The 26,893-nt window shown below is 35.9% G+C and overlaps 1 protein-coding gene across 3 annotated transcripts in view; it reads left to right on the plus strand.

Moving 5' to 3' along the window:
• The window catches only part of LOC106130372 (tyrosine kinase receptor Cad96Ca), a 52,385-nt gene that overhangs the window by 21,239 nt on the left and 4,253 nt on the right, over positions 1 to 26,893 (plus strand). For 2 of the 3 annotated variants that reach the window (XM_013329201.2, XM_013329202.2), the window contains exons 2-10: positions 4,351 to 4,600; positions 16,820 to 17,055; positions 17,318 to 17,812; positions 18,058 to 18,165; positions 19,446 to 19,584; positions 20,525 to 20,676; positions 22,291 to 22,473; positions 24,974 to 25,113; positions 26,283 to 26,424. In XM_013329201.2, coding sequence (XP_013184655.2) covers positions 4,540 to 4,600; positions 16,820 to 17,055; positions 17,318 to 17,812; positions 18,058 to 18,165; positions 19,446 to 19,584; positions 20,525 to 20,676; positions 22,291 to 22,473; positions 24,974 to 25,113; positions 26,283 to 26,424 — 1,656 coding nt within the window. In that variant the 5' untranslated portion in view covers positions 4,351 to 4,539. The remainder of the gene's footprint in view (positions 1 to 4,350; positions 4,601 to 16,819; positions 17,056 to 17,317; positions 17,813 to 18,057; positions 18,166 to 19,445; positions 19,585 to 20,524; positions 20,677 to 22,290; positions 22,474 to 24,973; positions 25,114 to 26,282; positions 26,425 to 26,893) is intronic. The other variant, XM_013329205.2, reaches the window with a different exon arrangement.

Genomic DNA, 26,893 nt, shown 5'->3' on the forward strand with positions numbered 1-26,893 from the left:
CCAATCAAGACTCATTTTAGTGGTGATGCACAGCCAATATAAGTAACCAAGATTTTTATTTTATTGGTAGGTGTAACAATTGTTCCTGTTGATTCTTAGACTGTGATTATGAAAAGAGACAGAAATATATATCAGTATATATTATCAAGAACTCCTGTCGTTAACTTTTATCGAGGAGTTTTGTAGCAATTATCACATATATACATACATATATCCCTTGCTCTCTCGAGACTCGCAAAGCCATGTTCAGCTTTATTTAAAGGGTGCAGGTAAAACATTTATTTTTAGTCCTTATAGGCGATGGGCTAGCAATCTGTCACTTTGAATGTCAATAAAATCATAAGAAATTATGCGTTCAAAATATTATATCCCTGTAACTCTTTAAGCTTAATTATCTTAATTATTATTTTGTGAAACGAAATGTTCTATTGACTAACTTTGTTTATATTTCGGATCGGAAGTTGACGGCCATATATAATAATGTGAACAGTTAACCCAAATACGTTTTATTTCCGAAATAAATAATTAAAGATTGAGGAAGTAGCCTATAAGGAAACATCGAGCGATTAGGTTCGTTTATTATATATATATTTTTTTAATAAACAGACCGGATATATGCAATAACATACATTACAGAAATTCCAGATTATTTCCACGGATTTAATTTTTTAATTTGTTTTTAAGATCATTCTTTGTATAAATAATAAATCTCTTGCGTTACTGAATGACTATCGGATAGACAACATACAGCCCCAACAACTAAATCCAGAGACTTGATATTTCACATGAAGGTAGGTTCCTTAAAAGAAGAAGGTGCACTAAGCGAAATTTCCCGAAATTCGAAAGTTTTCGAACAGGAAATAACAAACATGTGAAGACACGAATCTCCTCCAAGTAGTACCATTTAGCTTTTTTCGTTTTCGAAGGGGAAATTTATACGGCCTCACGGGTCTTCACCAGGGTAAGTGTGGGAAACCTGTCATCTAGTGTGCTAGCCTATCCACTAAATCTCCTTCGGTCCGCCCTTCTTGCCATTTTACCTCCTCAATATTCCCTTCTTATATTTTCATAACGAACGTACCTTGAACAAATCGGAGACTTTTTAGCAAAAGATCAGGTCAAGAGTACCCGAAACCATTGACTTTCCATGAAAAGAGTTATGAATATGGATGAAGCGACAGAAGTATGCAGAAAGATGATGTCTCTGCCTAAAAAGATTCGTGATTTATGTACGTACCTATGTATATTTCTTATGTATGTATATTATCCCTATGAAATTTCAACAAAATTATTCAAGATGATAAAACGTGAAAATGTGACAAACAAACTCACTGTCGCATTCAATATTATGGAATTTTAGCATTGGTAGGTAAATAAAATTCTTAACAAAGCAGACACGCAAAATAGTTACTACCAAATGATGTCAATGACCCCACTTTGTGATGACTCAAACAACGCGTTTTGCCTTTGAGTAAAATGTCTCTTAGATATTTACACCATATTTTGTAAGTAAATTATTTAGCATCTGTCTAATGTTGTTTGCTTAAGGACCAGATTTCGAAGTTTAATGAACCTTTACATGATCATGTAATTAGCGAAGTATTAAACCAAAAGTTTGTAAGGCTGTGTGTGTATCTGTTTTATTTTCACCAAAAAATTTTATGAAAGAATTTTCGTTAACTTTGCATTAATATAGCTTAGATATTGGAATAACTTTCAAGTTAACGTTAGACATTTAAAGCGGACGAAATCGCAGGCAATAGCTAGTGATTAAATGAATTGAATGTAGCTGTATAGTGTTATATTATGTTGAGTTTCACGTCTATAATTTTTTGATATTCTTCTTTGTATTGCGTAGATTCGTAATAACCAGTAGAATATCTCTATTTTCATCTTTATTAAGTAAATGATTATTTTCACTAAGTGCAATAACTATGTTCCAAGCTAGATTACATTCCCAATTTTCCCACATCAAATAAGAAGAAGGCTTAAAAAGCTTTGTGATTCCCTTTTTATGCGATGGGTTAGCAACCTGTTACTATCTGAATCTCAATTCCATCATTCAGCTGAACGTGGCTATACAGTATTTAAAAGACTCTCCCTCCTTGTTGGCCCTCCCTTCCCCGTAAGAAAAAATTGTATGTATGTTTCCACACAGGTAGAAGTATTAGACTCACTTTCTGGATCATGCATCATCACATCTTCTGGATCATGGGGCCAAGGTCCTCTCCAGGAGGCAAAGAAAAAAAAATTTGAAGATCAAAAACTAATTAAGTACTAAATTAATCATTTTAAGACCACTGAGTGGACAGGCACTGCATTTGGTAGTTTAGTATAGAAGTTGCTCATAATGGCACGAACATTATTAGAAGTCCGTTGATAAATTTCACAAACTACCAATAAACAATTTACTTATAGTTATTTTACAAAACATTTCAAAGACAGTTGTCCTCCATTGGTTCTGCAGATAATCGTCGTTTTTAGAAAATGGCCGCGTATAAAACATGCAATAAATAAGCAATTACCTCGTTTAGTCAGAGAAAGCGGTTGCCGCATAGTGATCAAGTAGACTATCCTCGCCGCTTATTTTGCTCATTGTTCCGATAGGCGCATACGCATCGCTAGTTAACAGTTATCGTTGGAGAAATCTGTTATGTTTTGTAGGTTCTTCAAGGTCTTTCCCATTTGTGTTTGTAAACTATGGACCCATGTTTTATTTAGCAACCTATCTAAGAATCAAAATGGCTTAGTCATTTCGAGAGACTATGGCTTTGTCTACCTCGTAAGATATATGTATATGTATATACGTGTGTGAACCTAAAGCGACGAACTGGCATGAATTAATTAAGAAATTAAAAAAAAATGTATCAATGTGGATGTAAAACAGAAAAGGATGCAGGGATCGTGTCAAATAGAAAATAGAAAGGATCATGTCTTCACCTATCCCTTCGGGAAAGAGTCGTGATGTGCATGATTAAATTCTACGTACCTAAATACGTCTACCTTACTAACATAGATTAAGGTGTCTTTCACAGCCCGCATCCATTTAAGTTTTCCAAGTATTTACAAGTTCAATATAAAGTTGAATCACAGGTCACGTACAGCCAGCACCGCATTGAACCTGTATTTTGTAAGAAGTAGTAAAACTTGAGATTTTCCTCCTCTTACAAATACTTATATCTAATGTACTGTTTACCTTTTGTACACAGTCTTCAAACGCTTCACATAATTCCAGCGAATTTATAATCCTATCCCTTAGCCCATAATAGACTGTTTACTCTGTCTACCCCACAAAGGATAAAGTGACTATATGTAGATATGTACGTATGTATGCTAGCCCATCGCCTACAAGAAAAATTCCGAGTTCATTAACCTTTTCTTTAGTCGCCTCTTACGACATGGGAAAGTTATTGAGTGGTCCTATTCGAAAGTGCCGGTTACAGCTGAGCGTGGCCTTTCAATATTTGCGAGATTATTGGCTCTATCCGCCCCGTAAGCGATGGAGACGTGATCATAATATAAACTAGGAAGTATCCAAACCAAATAGAACCTACACACTTTATTTGAGGATAAAATCAGTAAGATCCGCTTTCTTTGCGTAATCATTGGCTAACTGTTCTTACGCTGGCGTGACCTCGGACTGTTATGTCTAGATCCGGGAAATTCGGAGGCAGTTCAAATGGAATTATGGTGTCAATTTATTGCGTAATTAGCCATTAAAATTTTATTGCATTGCGAAGCGAAAAAGTCTCTTTAAACTGATAGAATTAAAACGAAGATATAGTAAACATTTTGATGACGAAGAAGAAGGAAATAGTAGAAATATTTCTCTACACACCCCTCCCGGAAAACATACATACATTTAGTCATGTCTATATCCTTTGCGGGGTAGACACAGCCAACGACCCTAAAAAGACTGAGACTGAGCTGTTTGGTTTAATAATAGAATTGAGATTCAAATAGTGACAGGATGCTAGCCCATCGCCTAATAATAGAATCCCATGCTTATAAGCATATCCGTTAGTCACCTTTTACGACATCCATGGGAAAGAGATGGAGTGGTCTTATTATTTTTATATTGGTGCCGGGAACCACACGGCACAGATGTAGTATAAATAATTAAATGTAATATCTCGACAATCCTTTAAGTGTACTTTTACACATTGCTTTTTAACCTCCTTCAAAGAAAAAGGTGTTTTTATTTTGATCTGTTTGTAGAGCTGAAGTTGGTCCTATTGTTTAGGGCCGGTAACCACACAGCACTGAAATGAAATTTTTTTCTTTATGTTTATTTTGATAAAGTTTTCTCAATGGAACTCTAAACTCAATTGTATCATTCATTTGTTTCAGATAACGCAGAATTGACAGCAAACAGTGTTGTGTCAGTGGCAAGTGCAGTGACAGTGAGTTAAATGATTTCAGTGAGTGATCAGTGATGCCGGGACAGTGTAGTGAGTCACCAAGCGAGGCAAAATCACCGGGTTTATCACCAATGAAGCGGCATAGACGAACATTCACTGATGCAACGCCAGTGTAACAATGATGAATACGATGTTTAAGAATTTTCTTTGGATTTACCTGTCAGGATGTTTTGTTTTTGGTAAGATTTTTTATCATTGTAAGTACATACATAAATACATATATTTTTACGGGTGAATTTGTAGTGAAATTACATACATACTTATAGTCACTTCTATATCCTTTACGGGGTATACAGAGCCCACAATCCTGAAAAGATTAAAATACCACGTTCAGTTGTATGGCTTTATGATGGAATTGAGAATCTAATAGTAACAGGTTGCTAGCCCATCGCCTACAAAAGGAATTCCAAGTTTTAAACCTTTATCTCTTAGACGCCTTTTACGGCATCCATGGGAATTGTTTCTCCTAGTAAAAAAATATCGGGTAATGATGAAGTTTACTGAGGTTATTGTTTTGTAGAGGAATTATAAGAGAAATTTCTGGAAAATTTCTTTAACAGCAGGAAAAATAAGTTTAAATAAACTGAAATGTATATATAATGATGAATACTTCTTAGTGCCGTGTGGTTCCCGGCACCAATACAAAAAAGAATAGGACCACTCCATCTCTTTCCCATGGATGTCGTAAAAGGCGACTAAGGGATAGGCTTACAAACTTGGGATTCTTTTTTAGGCGATGGGCTAGCAACCTGTCACTAGTTGAATCTCAATTCTATCGTTAAGCCAAATAGCTGAACGTGGCCATTCAGTCTTTTCAAGACTGTTGGCTCTGTCTACCCCGCAAGGGATATAGACGTGACGGTATGTATGTATGTACTTCTTAGTATTCACTAGGCTTTCTGGTCATAAGTTATTAATATTCTCCCTAGAACGATGATTCACTTATTGTATAACTTCACAAGACGTGCCTTTAACGTCTCTTGACGACCTTTATAGTACCGGTTTAAAAGAATGTCATCAAAATATACTTCTACACGCTACTCACGTTAATTTATTAAATACTCTGTGCTGTGGGGTAAATATTAAAAAATTTTCAATATATAGTAGAATGTGGAGAGGATGAATGAAAGCAGGTTGACTAAGCAGATATACAAGGAGAGTGTGGAGGGAAAGGTCGGAGTGGGAAGACCTGGACGAACGTTTCTTGATCAAATTAAGGACGGCCTGGTAAAGGGCCAGGTCAAGAGTACCCGAAACCGGCGAGCTTGCATGAAGAGAGTTATGAATATGGATGAAGCGAAGGAAGTGTGCAGAGATCGTGGCAAGTGGAAAGAGGTAGTCTCTGCCTACCCCTCCGGGAAAGAGGAGTGGTTTTACAAGAAGAACTTTTGAAGAACCCTTGGTCGTCTTTTATGACATGCATGCGAAAGAAATGGAGTGGTTCTATTCTTTATTACTTGGAACCACACGGCATTCAAGAATTGTGAGAGTAATTATATACTTACTATTCTACCATACTCTTTCGTGAAATAGCGTGATATTAAGTACCTATGTATATACATATAAATGAACAAAAATTGACCAGCTAAAAGTGACCGTGAGGTCTTGCGACTATTTGGCTTAGACTACCCCGTCTTGGATACAAACGTGATGTGTGTATGACATCGTTAAAGTAAATAAATAATTAATAACAAGTAAAACCTAATAAAACTGTTCTTTCTAATTAAATGTGTGTTAAGCTAATATTACCCAAAACGTGTCGGTTTAAGACCTTTGGGATCTCCGGGTAATTCCGAAACTCCTTGCCATAACGTTGAAACATGAACCCTTTGGAAAATTACGATCTTCGTAAGTTATCTTCATAAGTACGTATTTTAGGCGATGGTCTTGCTACCTGTCACTATTTGGATCTCAATTATATCTGAGCTGAACGTGGCCTTTCTGTCTTTTGCGAAACTGTTGACCCTGTCTACCCGGTAGAGGAAAATACTTGATTATATGTATGTTAATAAATAAACATACATACATATAATTACGTCTTTATCCCTTGCGGGGTAGACAGAGTCAACATTCTTGGAAACACTGAAAGGCCACGTTCTGTACTTTAGGTTTATAACGGAATTGAGATTAAAATAGTGGCAGGTTGCAAGAACATCGCCTACAAGAGAAATCCCAAATTTATAAGCTTATCCCTTAGTCACCTTTTACGACATCCGTTGTAGAACTACACCTCCACTCCAATATGTAGTGTAGAACTTCTGAAGTGCCGAAAACCATACGGCTCTAGGTTAAATTACTTAACTAGCATTTAGGCTATTATCGATTTTGAAGTTAAAAATTAAAATTTTGATGTTACAAATTTAATTAAGAACAATACAAATAAACCGTATATTTAGACACACTTCAAACAACTTCATTTATAACTATTTCAATTTGTAATTTCAATTTTATACCCGAACTTTAATTAAAACTTGTTCGAATTGTAATTAACGCCCAGGTAATTTACTAACGTGTTTTATTATAATGATGGTCCCTAATAAAGTATTATTTTATCAAAAACATAAATATTATTTTACTTTTACTGACATAGGTATTATTTCAGGTTTTGTTTATAATTAACATAAATTATCAATACAACCTTTGTTTAAGTTAAATTTTTTTATTACCATAAAGAGGTTAAAATTAAGTAAAATTATCTAATACCGACTTCTTTTTATTGTTTTCTATAAAATTCTATGCAAAAATCACCGTGGACGAAGTTTTAATGACGTTGCTCACTTCAAAAGCGAGTGTTGAATCTAATCTTCGCTAAAAGGAAACTGGAATCCCCGGCTAATCCGTGAAATATTAGATTCCACGGAGTATTAGATGTTCTTAGAAAGTACTAGGATACAATAACATAGGAGCAGGTCTAGCCTAGCGTTCCCCTATATGGCACTCGTGTCCATCCAGACTGCGTGCACGTACGAACACATGCATACTCGCCTATGATCCCTGTATCTATTTCAGTCGCACTCAGCGTTTTAGAAAAGGATGGGTTACCCTCTAGTGGACACATCGGGTTTATGAAATCGCAACGCAAGCATGCGTTGGTAAGGGATAACAGATTTCCTTTGTCTAGTTCTGTGGTTGTTCCCGAAGTACCAAGCGCACAGGAACGCATAGGAGGCAGTTGAACAAACGCAATAAGCGACGGATCACATCGGAATCTCAGGGAATATTAAACTAAACGGGATGTCTCCTTTATTGGGTCTTTTGAGATACGATATTCTATATGGAATGCATGATGTAATATCACGATATCCAGGGGCTTGCGACAAAAAAGATATTAAATTGATCAAAACTTCATTATTGTGTGAGATTTGGAACAATGCCCTTTTTATTAAAAAATATTATTTAATAAACTAAGAAAAGTTGTTGTTTTTTTTTTCATATAATAAAAAACAATAAACAAGAAGTCAAGTTCAATCTCATTGGAATAAAATGATAATATAATTTACGTACTGTTGTTTAATTATTTCAATTTAGTTAGTGTCTCAAAAATGAAGTAGATTTTTCGCTATTCTTTTTCATCCTTTTTAGGATTTCAGTACCTATTTTAACGATTCTTAGAACAAGAACAGACTCTTGTAAAAATAAAGTAATCCTTTCTTTAAATTTAACTTGAAATATATATTTTTACATTTAATATAAAACGGTTTTACTAACAAATTACTCAGTTTACTAAAAAAAGTTGTAACAGAGTGTTTTACGAATCGTGTTTAAACTGTCATGTTTTTCAAAGTAGGTATGTAAGAACTGAATGGATAATTGCCAAATCTATATATTGAACTTGAATAATCAAAATGGTTGTCATTTCAACGCAGTTAGTATATGTACATATGTACGCAATAAAGTCATAGTACTTGTTGAAAAGAATTTAGCAACGTGCGAGTGAATTTATTTTTTCTTCCCCTCATGAGGTCGGGAATAAAAACTATCTTGTTATCGTTTCCCGATGTTATCCGTCATAAACTGTGTGTCCCTGCCTTTACCCGGAAGTTATAAAGAAGACCCTGGTAAGAGGTACTCGTGAATGAGCTAACACGAAGGAAATGATCAATCAACCGTGTGGTTCCCGGCACCAATACAAAAAAGAATTGGACCACTCCATCTCTCTCCCATGGATGTCGTAAAAAGCGACTAAGGGATAGGCATACAAACTCGGGATTCTTTTTTAGACGATGGGCTAGCAACCTGTCACTATTTGAATCTCAATTCTATCATTAAGCCAAATAGCTGAACGTGGCCATTCAGTGTTTTCAAGACTGGTGGCTCTGTCTACCCCGCAAGGGATATAGACGTGACCGTATGTATGTAATCTATTTATATGAAATCGTCCGTCTGAGAAGTCCGTGCGGTTTCCTGCTCTTCAGAAGGAAATAAATAACTAATGAATATAACCCAATTGGTCCAGTAGGATAGGCTGTGCTGTGATCAGTCAGTTATCTATGGGTTTTATATACTTACATTACATACACATTGTCACGTCTATATTCCTTTTCGGTAGACAGAGCCCACAGTCTTGAAAAGACCAAAACCGCTGGCCACGTTCTTTGCTCTCTCGTTGGTTGCTGCCTTAAAGAAGAATCCCAAGTTTATAAGCCTATCCTTTAGTCGCCTTTAGCGCCATTGATGGGAAAGAGTTGGAGTGATCCTACTCTTTTTTTTATTGTTGCCGAGAACCACACTCTATGGTCGTAAAGATCACACTTTGTCGAGTTCTAGTCTGATCTTATATGCATTTACTTTAGTGCAGATAGGAATAGTAACATTGTAAAGTGTCGTCAATCATCCTAAAACTTCTCGCATAAATGTTAGAGCAGTTTGTTGGATACAAACTATACCAATAACAGTGTTAGTGTTAGGTCAAGTACGGGTCACAATAGCTAGTGATGTTAGTGCATAGAAAAATGATAGGCTAACACTGGGAGATCGCGGTTCTATATCCTACTAATATTATAAATGCGAAAGTTTGTGAGTATGTCAGTATGGATGTTTGTTACTCTTTCACGCAAAAACTACTGAACCGATTACGATGAAATTTGGTATGTAGGTAGCTGAAGACCGGAATAACATATAGGCTTTTTATCCCGGAGTTCCCGCGGGATTGATAGGGTTTCCATGCGGACGAAGTCGCGGGCAGCGTCTAGTCTTATATATAAAATTCTCGTCTTATATATAAAATTCTCGTGTCACATTGTTCGTTCCCGTACTCCTCTGAAACGGCTTGACCGATTCTCATGAAATTTTGTGAGCATATTGAGTAGGTATGAGAATCGGACAAAATCTATTTTTCATACTCCTTAGTGATAAGCAGCGACCGTAATTAACAAAAAAAAATATTTATTAAATAAAACTTTTATATTACTGAAAGGGTTTAGATACTTGAAATTTGACATGCAGGTTCCATATGTGGAAGGTAAAGATTTCCCGAAATTCCCAAGGGAGCGGGATTTTTCGTTTTAGGCAGGCGGAGCCGCGGGCGTCTAGTTGTCTCATATATATGATGTCTTAAACACGCTTATAATTACCGATACTCTATTGTGATCAATCTTTACCATAAACACGTCTATATCCCTTGCGGGGTAGACAGGGCCAGTAGTCTTGAAAGACTGACAGGCCACGTTTAGCTGTTAGGTTTAAAGATAGAATTGATATTCAAATAGTGATAGGTTGTTAGCCCATCGCCTTAAATAATCCCAATTTTATAAACCTATCCTTAGTCGCCTTTTACGAGTGGTCCTATTCTCTTTATATTAATAACTACTTCTTAATTAATAAATACTTGATAACTATTTTATTTGCGAAAACATAAGCGTCAAAGTTACCGAAGTGTGGGTTGAAATAGACCTCACCAGTTGTCCGCACGTACGTTTCAATGTTGTCACTGGTTTTGTACGTGTTATAAATGTGTCAAGCGAACACAGGTGATGTTCATACGCACACAAGACGAAATACTACCACCATACTTAAACCGTATGCCTTGAGAATAAGTTCGAAAATACCTTGAACCAGCCTCGCACTCCTCTACTTATGATCTCTGACTTCTTATTCAATATCCAAGCAATAACATGACGTATTACTATACGAATATCGCTGATATTTCCATGTGTGATTACCACTAGTAGCTCCAATGCGTTTATGCATTCCTAGTACTCGCGAACACATACGCCGCACCGGCGCATTTCTCATTCCATATATCAAGGTCACGTAGACTCACATGCAGCTGCTATCTTGCGTCCCTTTTGCACCTTCACAGATGAAGTACACGGGATAAGGACGCACGTATTTGTCACATTGTCTAGACGATGCTATGCCACTTTCTTGCGGACACCATACACCTCATTTTGATGGAAACTGAGATCATCAATGTAGTTGAAGGTAAGGTCACCTACTAAGGAACTGTGACAAATAAACATTAAATTTTATTTGTTGTACAATAAATATTTATTTTTCAAACTCGTCACATGCAGCATGCAAAATTCATTCAAGTGTCACAATTAAAAGACTCAATACGTTTTAGGTACGTCATTATCCATGCTATACATATAGATATCATAAATTTGAAAGTGTGTTTGTGTGTTCATCTTTCACGTCATAACCACTGAACTGATCACCATAAAAATTTAATTAATTTATTTAAAACTTTATTGCAAAAAAGAAAATGTAAAAAGAGCAGACTTAATGCCGTTTGTCATTCTCTACTAGTTGACCAAACAGAAAAAATGGTGGAACGATAAGTGAACATGCATACAGCATGCTTATTTATATACGAGTATACTTATATTTATGAAATTATATAAGTCTTTCGCAAGGGTATCTGAGTGATAAAATTTAAACAGATTCTACTAAACACGAAACCTCGAAAAGTACTTCAACTCCAGCTAGTTTAGTTGAAACAACTATTACCTACCTTGCAAGTATCGGTTTAGACTTCTCTTCAAACTTTAAACTTTAATCAAAATTTACTGGCAATTTCAAGAGAGAACATCGTTGGCCGAATCCGCAAGGTGCCCGGTTAAAATGCGTGATGCGTTTAAAGGCACAGGTTCAAATCCTACCTCGACCATGTACCAATGACTATTTTCGAAATTATGTGCATTAGTTTGAATACTAACCGATGCTTTTAGGGTGAAGAAAAAAATCGTGAAGAAATCTGCAAATTCTGGCAGCGTAAACGTAAAAAAGCTGTAACCATGATCGATCCAATACGGATCAGCTTTAACTGCAAAGGTTGCGGAGGTTGGATGAGAATTCGTGTAAAAACTAGGCATGTACCGGTCAAAGGCATACCCAGGGCTCCTCTCCAGAGTAGTGAGGATACAACACGGACTAAAGCTAGGAGGAAAAAGAACTTTAAAGAGTAATGAATTTGTGTTACCCATTATTTTTTGGTGATTTAGGTAGTTTCACGCAATCTTTTAAAAAGGTTAAAATATTTAGGTTCGTCGTAAAATCTGGGTATTTTTTAAAACCACATTTTTATGATGCCATTTACATAAAATACAAAGTTAGTTTTAAGTAGATAATTTTGTTTGAGTAGGAAAACCACTAAAGTACATAGTACATTCGTCTGCAAAATTGAAAAAAAAAAAAAAAACAATTTATCTTTCTAGTAATCCCTTAACTGAGTTCATTTGACTTATTTCATTGACATAATATAAACGTCTTGATTCTTTACGGGTGATACGTAATTGTATGTATGAATGTATGAACGAGTATTATCAGAAGTTAAGATTATAAGTACTAGCTTTTACCCACAACTTCGACGACGCGAATTAACAAAATACAGGTTTTTTCGCTAATCCTATGGAAACTTTAGTTTTTAAAGGGAAAAATAAAAAATACCATTAGTCCTACTCTAAACTGTTTATTCTAATAAACATGCAAAATTTCAAGAAGATTGGTTATAACAACATAATAAACTTACTTCCTTATTTATAATATTAATTGGAATCTGTGCTTATCACTTTTTCTATCTTGAGTAGATTTTGATTAGAATTCTGCTGCTAAGAATGCTATAGAAAACTCACAGTAGGAATTTCTAACATCCCGCATCTCAGTCGTTATGAATTCTTCCGTATAGTTTGCTTTTAAAGTCCGGAGTGATAAGTGCAAATTATACTTGATCAAATGAGTCGAGGAAGGTAATGCAAAGTATCTGATTAAAGAAGAACTAAGAAGAGAACTAAAATTCTTCTTAGGCGATGGGTCTTTCTAAATCTCAATTTTATCACCAAGTCATCTAGCTAGACGTGGTGGTTTTCTTTTAAGGTTGACTTTTATACTTCACCTTTATTGTGATTCATCCACTAACAGCCTATTAGCGTTTCAATTTTTCCAGACTGTTGACTCTGCTTTCCCCGTTAGAGAAAAAGATGTAATTGTTTGTATGTATCTGTATATGAATTTGTAGGCCTTTTGTTTGTAAGTGAAGCAGTTATATACTTACATTTATTTATGTACTAGGTACTTCAGCATTTAAATTTTACATGACCTTCTGGCCAAAGTTTGCAGAACCGACGAGTTTGCATTAATTTAAAACATTATGAATGTGGATGAAGCGTAAGAAGTATGCCTAGATTGTGTGAAAAAAATGTAGTTTGCCTACCTTTATGTATGTATGTATGAACTGAACGCAACAGGTAAACCTTCTCAGTAACTTTGCACTACATTTCACTTGTCAATTGCTTGAAATACAAACAATGTAGTTTTAATATTTCTTTTATTGTCACTTGAAGCTAAAACATTCCTATATCTTTAAGTTTCCGTCGAAACATTGTCAAAACTTACATTGTTTGTTGGTTTGTTCGCGCATACAGTCCGAACAATATTAGTTTCTATGCAAACAGTGCCCGAGGACGCCGAATAATTTACTGCAAAACTGAGTTACTGTTTCGGAAATTTTGAAGAATTCTAAGTACTGAAATCTACTTTTTTCGTGTCAATGGTTTTAAGCTATTTAAAAGATGATTTCAATAATTCGACCTTAATTAATTTTTTTTTTTTTCTCCACAATCTAAACATGACACAGACTTATAGTAAAAGTAACATGGTTTAACAACTTATTTAAGATTGTGAGAGGCTGGTGTCTGAACTAATCAGAGCTTGTATCTCAGTACACCAGCCTCTCCCCATGAGGTGTATACAATAACAATCAAGGGAAAATAATTATAAAATTAAGTTTTTCTTTTAATCGCTGGACTTGGAAACATGTCTAATTTTATCAGTCTATATCTAATTTTATCACTTAAGCGATGTGATCAAACGCGGCCTTCGACTCTTCTAAGTTTTGGCTCCGTTTGTTAGCTATATACTACTTAAGGTGTGATTCCAATGATGCGACGTTAATCAAGAAAAATAATAATAAACTTAGATTTTGTTTGGCGATGTGTTACGTCGAATCTCAATTTTATCACCAAGTCATCTAGCTAGACGTAGCCTATGAGTCTTCTGACTTTTGGCTTAAGCTTTAAGGCTGACTTAATATTTCAACTTAAATTAAAACGTGATGCTTTGTGTCAATGTTGAGATTTCCACCACAAAGTCAGAATCCCAGATAAACGTAGGAGTGTACTAGGACACAACAATAAGGGATCCATCGTCTCCATACCACCACTAACACTGACAAAGCTAGAGAAAGTCATTCCCGCTCTCCATACATCTACCCACGTATTGAATTTTACTGAAAAATAGAGACAGACTTTTATAAACAGTCAAAATAGATATATAAAATTGAAGAGCACAATATTAACTTTCAAATTACCTGCCAAACCAGTTAATGTTGTCGTAAAGTTGAAAATAGACGTAGCCGAAGGAAATTTTATGTAAAACCATTACATAAAAGTAACGCTCCTTTTACAATATGCTTGTGCTCCAGATTATCTTAAATCGAAGTTCCCACTTTTAAGCGCTACACACGCTCGATCTCTTCGCTCTTCTGAAAACCTTCTTCTGGCCACTCCTGCTCACCGCCTGGGATTCATGTCGAATTCATTCCAAGTGCAAGCCATCAGATTGTGGAATTCTCTTCCTGAATCTATTCGGAAGGCGCCTAATAGATTTGCATTCAGGGAGCAAGTCCACGATCTTCTTTTTGACCAGTAGATTTCCTTAAACTTTACACAATCATCCAATGTATGTAGTATATGTATGTTTATTTTATATGGAGTATATATTATATATATATAGTCATACTTATGTTTGTAATATATTATATGCAAGTGTATTAAGTAACCTATTATTATTTATATTTATATAATTTTTTTTTTACCGTTATCGCACTACCCGTACTTCCATCTCAGTTTGGTCCAAAGGTTCGACTGGCAGAGAATGCCTTGTGGCATTAAGTCCACCTGTTGTACATTTTACGTGCATGAAGTTTAAATAAATAAATAAATAAATAAATAAATATAATCAAGCGAACGAAATTATTCTAGATTTACATTGGAATGTCGGCAACAATAGTGAGACAAAAGTCCGACGATGATTGGCATAACTGTTAACATTCACATAGCCATCTCTTTCTGTTGCCTAAATATAAAGCGGGACAGAGATGGTTGAATAAACACAGTGTGAATAGTAAGCGCTAAGAGAAAGTGCCACTTTCACTTGGCTGAATAACCTTGGATTACGAACAAAATACGTAATGTTACTTATGTATTCATTTGGCGCGTTTCATAACAGAAATAATTTTTGGCAGATTATGTTCCCAATCCGTCACAGTTAGCCGGTATGTTTTCAATTTGACTGACTTATTTTTTGCACCGCGGCACTCAACGTGACTGATTGGCGATCGCGTGCCTGTCACAAATTAATTTTATATTTTGGTTATCTATTTAAGTTAAGATATTTTATACGATGTTGGATTATGGATTTGAAAAGATAAAAAATGTTATTTATCCACAAATGCTTCGTCAAATTTAACTTGGGCAATAGACTAATCCAAAAGGCTACCTATGGAAATAGCTATATCTGTGGAAATTCATTGTCTTTGAATAGGTGCGATAAGCAACGACCCTTATGTATCAAGTAAATCCAACCACATTTAAAACCGTTATAAATAGCTGTTCCTAACGCTATTTTAAACCCTTAGGCCTTGACCATAACACAGACCTCTATAAATAAAACTAAATTGACCTATGGGGCCGAATCTCTAGTTATTGGAACCTTAATGATCATCTTAACCCCTACTTAACGTTATGGCTAACGTTGATTATGCTAATTTGAACTTTATTTGTAAGAGAAATAAGAGCTATGGTGGTTTCCAGTTTACTGTTATAAACCTAAGGATGTGCCGTAAGCCACGCCGCTTGCTTGGATCATTAATTTAACAATAGACTCTTTTTATAGACTATAATGCCTTTCCTTACAATTTTCGTGATTACCATCAACTTGATCTCTTCGGGAATCTATGGAATTACTAAGTATGTGATTACGAATCCAACATAAAAAAAAATTGTTTCTTTCGTTGATACTTGAGCTGAGTGCAATAATATTTTCAAAACTTAACATCGGCTTTAAGTGGCTTGAACTTGGTCTCGGCAAAATTTACTTGTTTTAAAAAAGGGAGGTTTAATTAGTACTGTAATCGTCGAGAAGGTCTGAAAAGTGTAATGAGTGTGGAGTGTGCAAAAGAAAAATGTCTTAGTAAACGGAATCTAAAGTCTCTTCCTGACCCTAACCCCATAAGCGAGACTCCAAAAAATAAGACGCCAGAATAAAGCAACAATATTAATATCCTCAAAATAAGCCTAGATAAAGCACATCGAAATACCTAAATAACATTTAATTTTGAATGAAGCAAAATGATTGCCAGGTTTCTAGATTCACCACGTTACTCATTTGTTGTAGATGTTTATGGATGGATGTAATTGGTTGTATTAATACCATATTTTTTCTTTACATAAGTATAGTTGAAAATGTACCAAAGAGAATTGTGTGGAAATAAATATAGCTACACAAACTGACAGTGCTCGAAACTATTTGAATTTGGTCATTCTAGGTCAGAACAGAGCTAGATAACAGTTGTTGAGATTTCAGACAGTTTGGAGTAACTACTGCTATGCATCTAAATAAGATAAACTTTAATAGTGTTTCGTCCGTTAAGCTGGACTATTTGCTATATTACTTAAATAATGTGTTTTGGTCAATCGATTTTGATCCTCGTCAGACTGATTTCATCCCACAAAAAAGTCATAAGTAACAAAGTCATTATTTTCATCCTAGATTTTATCTAGCTCCTCTAGGGAGGTGTACTAGATATTCCTTTTACCAAGACACTAAATGGCACTAACTTATAATGCATAGATATGTTTTCCATTACGATTCTTATCTTGTATCATATCTTTTTTCAGTATTCGCCCAGCCGCCTCTTCCCGAGGGTTTCAACCTTCCACCAATCATGCAGGTGGAACGCAACTGGTACGCCAGGTCCTCAGACCCTATCGGCACGGTAGTAACCAGGGTCCATCGGGAGAGGACCAGTGACAAAAACACAACCTTCGGGTTGGAAACCTCTGGCCCTCCAGCGCCGTTTGAAATCGACCCACATACTGGAGTTGTGAAAATTAATGATACGCTTAGGGATAAGGTGAAGTATAAATTTAGTTCTGCAATGTTTTTGTCCCAATTTATTTTTTTCGAACACAACTTGATTTTTATGCCGATTAATAGTATATTATTGAAGCCATAATTTGCCATTCTTGCTTCTGTATTCTGTACCTTTGGTGAACGGTTCACCGAATATTACGAATGAAGTGACAGTCTTTTAAGGAATTTGTTCATGAACTATCGAAAGCTGGCTTTTTTTAAGAAATCCTTTACAATTATTTAAACATTTCTTTTTGTTTCAGGAAAATAAATCTTTTTCACTATGGGTTACTGCAGACGATGGTTCTATTCCTCAACGAACCGAAGTCCTAGCGACCATAACTAATAATTCCGGCCAAAGGCCAAAACTTCCCATGCCACCATTCTTACCAAATCTACCTAGTTACCCCACATTACCACCATATCCTCCACTACCTCCCAAAATTCCTAGACCACAGAGCACAACCAAAGCAACTGAAAAATATATAGAGGAAGTCACAGTACCTGATACAACTCCAGTCACAACAGCGCTTAGCCCACCAAAGAGGCCAGATGATCTTTTTGTAAATATTGTTGACCATGGAGACAAAACAACAAATAATTCTGAAACTTCAGAAGAACAAACAGGAAATGATGTTCCATTAACAGTGATACCCCTAGTTGCTATTGGTGGCTTAGTAGTTATAGTCGCCGCAGTCATATTTTTTGTTTGGAGAAGAAACAATGCGCCTAAATCTAGCAGCAAAAAAGATGATATGGTGAGTGATTTATGTTTTTATGCCATATAATTTGTTGGTTAAGGTTAAGCTTTTTTAAATGTAGATGTAGTTTTTTTTAATAAAAGTTAATTTAATAACTAACACAATTTTAATAATAATAAGTAGCATTATAAAGAATTCCTATTTGTTTAATTTGATACAGAATTTTCATACTTTTGATCACAATCATAAAGACATCCCAAAAATTTTCATTTGTAATTTTAATCAGCCCTTGTCGTTCACAGAATAAGGACGCAAGTGGTATTGTTCTCCAAGATTCTTCAGTAAACTTGTGGAACCGTCCTCGTACGTACTCCAATCGTTACGAGTCCTGGGACAACGGTCACTTGCAGGTCAGTTATTGACCAATCCAATATTGTTGGAATAATTTCTTTTGTTTTAATAAGTAATTCTATCTTATTTTCATCAATACGATAATTTTTAATGGTCAAATTAACTACATTACTCCCACTTTTATCCTGTTTTAGTGCACTGCCTTGTGATTTACTAGTTGTTTTTAAGAACGTATTCACGTTATAGTATGCAACTAAAAATGTGATGCATCCTAGCCATTGTTCGTTATTTCTATTACAAGCTTTATTATGAGCACAGAAATTAGAATAATGTCTTATTTTTTTTGTAGGTACTTGAATTTCGTGATATTTTACTCCTGATAACAATCCAATTGATGTTGAATTGTAATAATGACGTAAAATACAAAATACCCATGTATGATGTCTTGTCTTAACTTTTAATTAAATCTTATCAGCCTGAAGTACGTAACTTTGTGTTAATTTATTTTAACTTTTATTCATTACATCGTACGAGAACTTTTTGAAGAGCATTTATAATTGTCTCAACTTCCAACTTTTTGATTTCCTCCTGATGTGACTCCTTTATGAATATCTCTAAAGTCTTAAACATGTTTCGGTTGTTTTGTGATGCCTGTTACATTGTCCAAAGAATTCATTTGGTGAATGAACCCTTTCTCAAATGAAACAGGACTAGAGAAAGAAGCTGACACTTGATGTAAATTAAACTTATTGACAATGTAAGATAATAAAATGATTTTATTAGGAATCTTATTTTCATTGTTGATGATATTGTCTGGATATGTCACAATTTTTTTTATTTATTTTTAGTACGCATACTTAGTTATTCACATATTATATCTTTTATATTCAATATTTACATAACTAACTTTACTAACTTATGTCCCATTGCTTGACATGAAAAATCGCTTATTTTAACTAAAGGACCAATAATAAGTATCTTGTTTTTATAACTTTATAATTTGACTCTAAAAACCATCCCTGACCTCACACTCAGTTCAACAATCATAAACGCACACCTATATGACTTCCGAGTCACCTGTAAATCATTTAAATTTTTATTTGGAAGCACAACAGCTGTCAGTTTTCAATACCCTTTTGACAATTTTATCAATCAAGGATGGTTTAGCAGTCTTAAATTTCGGAATATTTTTGTTGATATAGCTTTTTTGCATAAAACAAAATCTTACAAATGGACAAAAGAATATTGCATGGGTAGACTTATGAAGATGTGTACGTTGATGACGTGTCTAAACTATCTACCGTCCACAGTGTACATTCTAAATAAATATATTTTTCAGCTGTCTGAAGAAACAACAATAACGAAGGAAGATCCAACAGACGAATGGGAATTCCCGCGACACAGACTCAGAATATTCAACATTGTGGGAGAAGGCGCCTTTGGTCAGGTGTGGCGTGCCCAGGCTATTGATATAGATGGTAAGATTTGAACATTATTTTATCATACAAAACAACATACTTACATTTTATAACATAACCTAGACAGAACAAATAGTCTCAATCTCAATGGGTAAAATTATAAAGAAGTACGAAGTGCATTATGTATCACCTATGTTATCTAAACGAAATTCGTTTATATAACATTACTCTAAGTCAGAAATCTAGGGGTCAAAAGAAAAACCCTTAACCGTGAAAACCCCAAAAAAAGGTGAATGTTCTCATAATTTCTGTTATTCCCAAACTTATTACTACGTAATTAATTTCTTAATTGATCCTATAAAAGTTTGACAAGTAAATTGGTCTGTAAAAGTTATTTTAATGGTACAAATGTTTCTAGAATAATGTTTATTTGTCGAATGGCAACAAGTTTTTTTGACAGACATTAAAAACCTCCAAAATTCATTCCCCAATAATTTTGGAACGGCTGAATCAATATTCATTAAAGATTCTTGATTGAAATTTTAAACGTTTTAATTTGATAGCGTAGCGTCTCGGCAGTTGGTAGACTATGGACTGTTTGACTCTGTGCTTGTTATCTTGTCTCTGAACTAGGTACAGTTCCCGGGTTGGTTCTCCTGTCAGGTCATAATGAAAAATTTACTTTTTCATTGTCGTGGGTCTTGGATGTTTATAAACATAAATTTCGTTGAGTTCTCGATCTTGGCCCCGATAGAAAAAATTAAAAATAGGACCACCATGGTCGCAGAAGTCCACTAAGGGATAGGCTTATAAACATGAGATTCTTTTAGGCGATGAGCTAGCAACCTATCACTACTCGAATCTCAATTCTATCATTAAGCCAATCAGCTGAACGTGATCCATCAGTCCCTTCAAAACTATTAGCCCTGTCTTACCCCGCAAGGTATAAACGTGATTATATGTATGTATGATCCGAAAATTTCATAAATTACTATTGCAGGTAAAAAGGGCGAGCAAACAGTAGCAGTAAAGACGCTTAAAGAAAATGCCTCGGAGAAAGAGAAATCTGACCTTCTTCAGGAGTTGCTGGTCATGAAGAACCTTGGACCTCATCCCAACGTGGTCCGGCTTATTGGCTGCTGCACTGAAAAGGTAACTATAGCAATGTGCAATTTTCTGTATATAAATTCTTATCGACTCTTACTGTTTAAACGATAAAGATATTTAGACTCCATCGCCACGAAGGAAAGATTACTTCAGGCTAGGATTTATGCCTGGAGTATATATAGTAATAGTGGGAAACGATGTTGTATTTATACTCCAATCCGAAGAAAATTTTTTAAGTGATTTGGGATTTCTCGCTTTTGTGTGCGTGTGGCGTAAAGATGCCATATTGTTTTAAAAGACTCTGTTTTGTCGTCATTCGGCTTTGCATTATAACAATTTTATAAATCACTAGCTGTGCCCGCGACTTCGTCCGCGTGGAAAAGTTATTTTGAGCATCATCGAAGCCCTCAAGGATGAATAATTTTTCCCTTTTTTTTTCACATTTTCCATTTTTTATTCGCTCCTAATAGTTGCAGCGTGATGTTATATAGCCTAACGCCTTTCTCGATAAATGGTCTATTCAACACAAAAATATTTTTTCAAATCGAACCAGTAGCTCCTGAGATTAGCGCGTTCAAACAAACAAACAAACTCTTCAGCTTTATAATATTAAAGTATAGATGAACCTTCTCCTTTTAAGCCTAAATTGAGCCCCTGAAAAATGTTACATTTCTTGTTATATCGGATTTTTCCGCGATGAGATATTTGGATTTTGTAAAGAGTTTTCGGTATAATTCCTATGGGTATTTTCTCAAAGGAATGTCTATAAATATCTTTATTATTAGGTTTGTTCTATCTCTTGGCAATATTTTATCTCATCTTTTGATTTTGTTTCTTATGAAAAAAAAATATATACATAAATCACGCCTCTTTCCCGGAGGGGTAGGCAGAGACCACATCCTTCTACTTGCCACGATCCCTGCATACTTCATTCGCTTCATCCACATTCATAACTCTCTTCCTGAAAGCTTCTCGGTTTCGGGTACTCTTGACCAGAGCTTTTGCTAGAATATCTCCGATTGGATCAAGGTACGTCTAGGCCTTACCACACCAACAGTCCCATTCACAAAACCTTTGTATATTTGCTTATTCAACCTGCTTTCATGGACATTTAAGAAAACCATATCTTTTCTTTTTTCATTATATTGCTATGGAGGTTTGTCAAGATTCATAAAAATATATATGGTCACGTCTATATCTCTTGCGGGGTAGACAGAGCCAACAGTCGTGAAAAGACTGAATGGCCACGTTCAGCTATTTGCCTTGATGATAGAATTGAGATTCAAATAGTGACAGGTTGCTAGCCCATCGCCTAGAAAAGAGTAAGCCTATCCCTTAGTCGCCTTTTACGACATCCATGGTAAATAGATGGAGTGGTCCTATTCTTTTTTGTATTGTATGCCGGGAACCACACGGCACACACGTAATTTTCTATTTTTGTTCATAATAAAATATTAGAATAATCTGGATTTTTCTTTTATGCCTACTTGTACAATGTCGGACGAATTGCGAAAGTGACGAAATACAGCATGAGACAAGTAGGAGATGTAGTTAAGTAAAGAGACGAGATAATAATGTGACTTATTAAGATAAAGCCGAAATACGTAAAATGACGAGCTGTCAACTAAACCAAAGATTCACCTCAAAAATGTTTGTCAGGAACCCACCTTCGTGATCATGGAGTTCGTGAGCCTCGGCAAGCTGCAGCAGTTCCTGAGGGACTCCCGCGCCGAGAGGCACTACGGGAACACGCACGGTGGCAGCCAGTTCCTGACGTCACGGGACTTGACACACTTCGCCTTCCAAGTCGCGAGGGGCATGGATTTCCTTAGCTCTAATGGGGTGAGTTGTTTTATGTATATCTTTTGTTGGTATATGATTACTTGAATGGTGCATACAGTTCTTTAGAGTAGCCGGTTTTATATGTACGAGGTGTGTTCAAAAAGTATCGCGAATTTTGTGTTTTTTCAAAAATTATTTATTTATTCATGAATATTTATTTTGTCCCCTTCAAAGTAATCCCCATTAGATATTATACACTTGTGCCAACGGTTTTTCAAATCTTCGAAGCACTTCAAAAAATCATTTTTTTTTATCTTGTTCAGCTCCTCCTTCGATGCCGTCTTTATCTCGTCAAGCGTAGCGTAACGTCGTCCTTTCATGGGCCTCTTCAGTTTAGGGAACAAGAAAAAGTCACAGGGGGCCAGATCTGGGGAATACGGTGGCTGCAGCATCATTAGTGTGTTGTTTTTGGCCAAAAAGTCGCGCACAAGCAACGATGTGTGAGCAGGGGCGTTATCGTGGTGCAAAAGCCAATTTTTTTCTCATGCCCAAATCATTGATAAAAATCGAATGGCACGAGCCAATCGATATGTTTAGGTCCTCAGCAACTTCTCTAACGGTGATTCGACGATTGGCCAATACCATTTTCTCCACTTCATTAATTTTTTCGTCTGTTGTTGAAGTGCTCGGGCGTCCGGCACGCTCTTCGTCGTTCACATCTTCTCGGCCTTCTGAGAACATTTTGTACCACCGATAAACGTTGCTTCGGTCTAATGTAGCTTCTCCGTATGCCACAGTCAACATTCGGAATGCATCCGCGCACTTAATTTCGTTTTTCACACAAAATTTGATACAGGTTCTTTGATCCATTTTTTTGAATAGGTAAAAATCGAAGACGATCCAAAACACGTGCAAGCAAAGCAGCTGTCAACAATTAAGTGAACATTCAAAATGGCCGAGCTTGTCGGCATAAGTGAGAGACATGAGTACCAACATAACGCCACAAAAAAATCGAAATTCGAATATACGTAACCCGCGAAAATTCAAAATTCGCGATACTTTTTGAACACACCTCGTATGTATGTACATTCATATGATGAAGTCTATATCTCTAACGGGGTAAATAGAGCCAATAGTATTGAAAAGTCTGAAAGGTCATTCGGCTCTTTGGCTTAGTGATAGAATTGAGATTTATATAGTGACAGGTTTCTGGTCCGTTGCCCAAAGGAAGAATCCCAAGTTTACAAGCCTATCCCTTAGTCACCTTTTACAACATCCATGGGAAAGAAATGGAATGGTCCTAATCTTTTTTCTATTGGTGTCGGGAACTACACGGCACTAGACCGTAACTTAATCAAAATATTTTTTGCTAGCTATTTGTTTTTTTTTTTGTGTTTGCTTTACAAAATTTGAAGCTGATCTTTTACAATTTAACTACATTTGTGTTTTTATTGTTAGTCTCCCCTTATTAATTTAAAGAAATGATTCTACACCTTATGTAATCATTGTAAAAGGGGAAAGTTGCTAAATAAACCACTAACTAAAAACATCGAAATTATATAGCACGCTGTAATATTCCGAATCACATGCCGCAACTTAATCTAAGAAAATTCATTTCTTAATTTGCAATAACCCGAAATACTTATCCTAGCTCCATCTGAACGTAACATTCAATTAAAAGATACGGGATTCCATTTAGCTTGAATCGAAACTGAATAAAATCATTTCTTAGGTCTTCGAGGATTATTTCTAGATCAATGAATATATCAGAAGATTCCGAGGATTGCACTGTCTATCCCTCGGGAATCGTTTTTGTCTTTCAATAATGTCTCATAGACAAATCTTGATAGCGTTTGAATAGAATATTTTGTCTCATTTAATAGAAATATCGACTCTGTTATGGCGAGGTAAGTTATGACTGGAGTTTAAATGTGAATTTGACAAAGTTAGTGGTTTGAAAGGAAAAGCGAATTGAAGTTTGGCGTCCGCGTAAGTTCATTAACGTGAGAATGTGATACGAAAAAGGTTATCAGAAATTCGTTTGAAAAGTTAGTAACTAGTATTTTGTTTTTCTTAATCAATCTTCTCGTCCGATGATTGAAATGATTAATTTTGTTTTTAAGATTGATCTTTGCACGTTTAAATTTAACGAAAACTGTCCAAATTTTTTAATCATGGTTTCAATGAATAAGAATTGTTTTAGGGGAATTTACATAGTAAACGACTTGTAGATAAATTCCCCTAATAAAATTCTTAATAATTATTTTTAATGCTACACGACCTTACCCTTCTGTTTTTGACCATCATAACTTAACATATAATCACGCCAACATCCCCTACGGGGCAGACCGAGCCAATAGTCATCGAAAGACTGAAGGGCCAAGCACAGCCGTAGGGATCCCAGTCTTGTCAAAAAGAACAGGTCTAATGCCAGGTGGTGGTTAGATCATAGTCAAAAGGGGCTTAAACTTACCCCGGGCTATCTCCAGAACGGTCAGAATATTATTGAGATTATCGCTAGGATGAAAAAGAAATTGATAACCACAAAATTTATTTTTAGATAATCCACCGAGATTTGGCAGCGAGAAACGTCCTGATTACGGAAGAGAGGACGTGCAAAGTAGCAGATTTTGGGTTCGCTAGGGACGTCGGCGGTACTCATGTCTATGAGAGGAAAAGCGACGGCCGACTGCCTATAAGGTGAGCCTTTTTTTTTTTCTCCGAAGGGGAAATCCTTTTAACGGTCTGCCTCCCAGGTCTTCACCCGGGAGAGTGTGGGACTCCTGGCATCTAATGTGCCAGCTTACCCACTAAAACCCCTCCGGTGCGCCCTTTTCGCCATTTTGAGGACATTTTCAAGACTGTTAGCTCTGTCTACCCCGTAAGGGATATAGACGTGACCATATGTATGTATGTATGAGGACATCATGGGATCGCATGGCATTTCACCACAATGCCCTCCGTCTCCCCTGTGCGACTTGCCAGGGACTCTTACCGTTTAGGCGACCAGTAAGATGCTGGCCCATAAGGTGAGCCTGCGAACTTTATGTACAGTGACCTCCAGCAAAAACTTAACCCTCGTCAGTTTTGGGGTGTATGATCATGGTCATGTTTCTATGCCGTTGACTGTACCTTAACGCGGCACTTTATGATGATCGATGATTTTATAATGTTTTTTCGAACGGGTTAGGTTTAGAATACATTGGAGCTCAGACAAGAAGAAGCGAATAAAATAATTAGTCATGGCATAGAATTAATAGTGCTAACTAAATAATGAATACACACTTAAGTCAAGCATATCTGCCGAAGGGGAAGACAGAGAGTCTCTTACGCCGTAAAGGCTGCAAAGCTTTGGAATTCTCTCCCCTTGGACACAAAAAAAGCACAGACCCTCAACATATTTAAAAATATTGTATTTAAGTTTCTGTCCAGTTGAGCACCTAGATCGAACGTCAGGCAATTTATCTTAGATTATGTATGTTTATTTATTAATAAGTTTATACATATATAGTGGATAGGTATTACTACTTTGTACTGAATTATCTAGTTCCATTATTGTTTGCCGGTTGACTGGAATAGATCCCTTCATGGGATAAGTCCGCCATTGCAAGTGATTTGTTTCTTTTATAACTATGTACTATTTTCTTGTTACTGTGTAAATTTCTATGCAATAAAGATATTATAAACAAACAAACAGAGACTACATCTTTCCACTTGCTTGAATCCCTGCATACTTCTTTCGCCTCATTCACATTCATAACTCTCGTCATGTAAGCTCGTCGCTTTCGGGTATTCTTGACCTGACCTTTTGCCAGGACCTCCCAGATTTGGTCAAATTGTAATAATTAAATAATGTTTATTTTTTTCAGATGGATGGCTCCAGAGTCGCTCTACGACGATATTTTCAGTGTTAAGTCGGACATTTGGAGTTTTGGCGTTCTCCTGTGGGAGATCGTGACACTAGGATCCACCCCCTACCCAGGATTATCAGCGGGAGATGTGATGAGGAAGGCAAGTATTTACATTTGCTTATTTCTCCCATCATTGAGACATCGAGCTGAGTCTTGTGACTATTTGCTCTGTCTTCCCCGTAATTGAATAAATAATGGTGTTTATATTACACATAATAGGAATAATGTAAAGTATCTGATTTCTTTGGTATTAATATACGTCAAAAAACTGCAGTATTTTGCTGTGTGCTTCCCTGCCCTTTTGAATAGTACCACTCCATCTCTTTCCAATGGATATCGTAAAAGGCGACTAAGGGAAAGCTTGTATGGACTATGGGCTAGCTACCTGTCACTATCTGAATCTCAATTCCATCATTAAGTCCCAGAGCTGAACGCGGCTTTCAAGATTCTGGGCTCTCTCTACCCCGTTAGGGATAAAGACGTGACTATATGTATGTACTTTTGAAAATTCCCATGCGTGCAAAGCCTCAGTAAGAACGAGCTAATATTATTATAAAGTCAATAACAAG

This window comes from Amyelois transitella, chromosome 9 (genome assembly GCF_032362555.1).
Source record: "Amyelois transitella isolate CPQ chromosome 9, ilAmyTran1.1, whole genome shotgun sequence".
In the NCBI taxonomy this organism is placed as follows: domain Eukaryota; kingdom Metazoa; phylum Arthropoda; class Insecta; order Lepidoptera; family Pyralidae; genus Amyelois; species Amyelois transitella.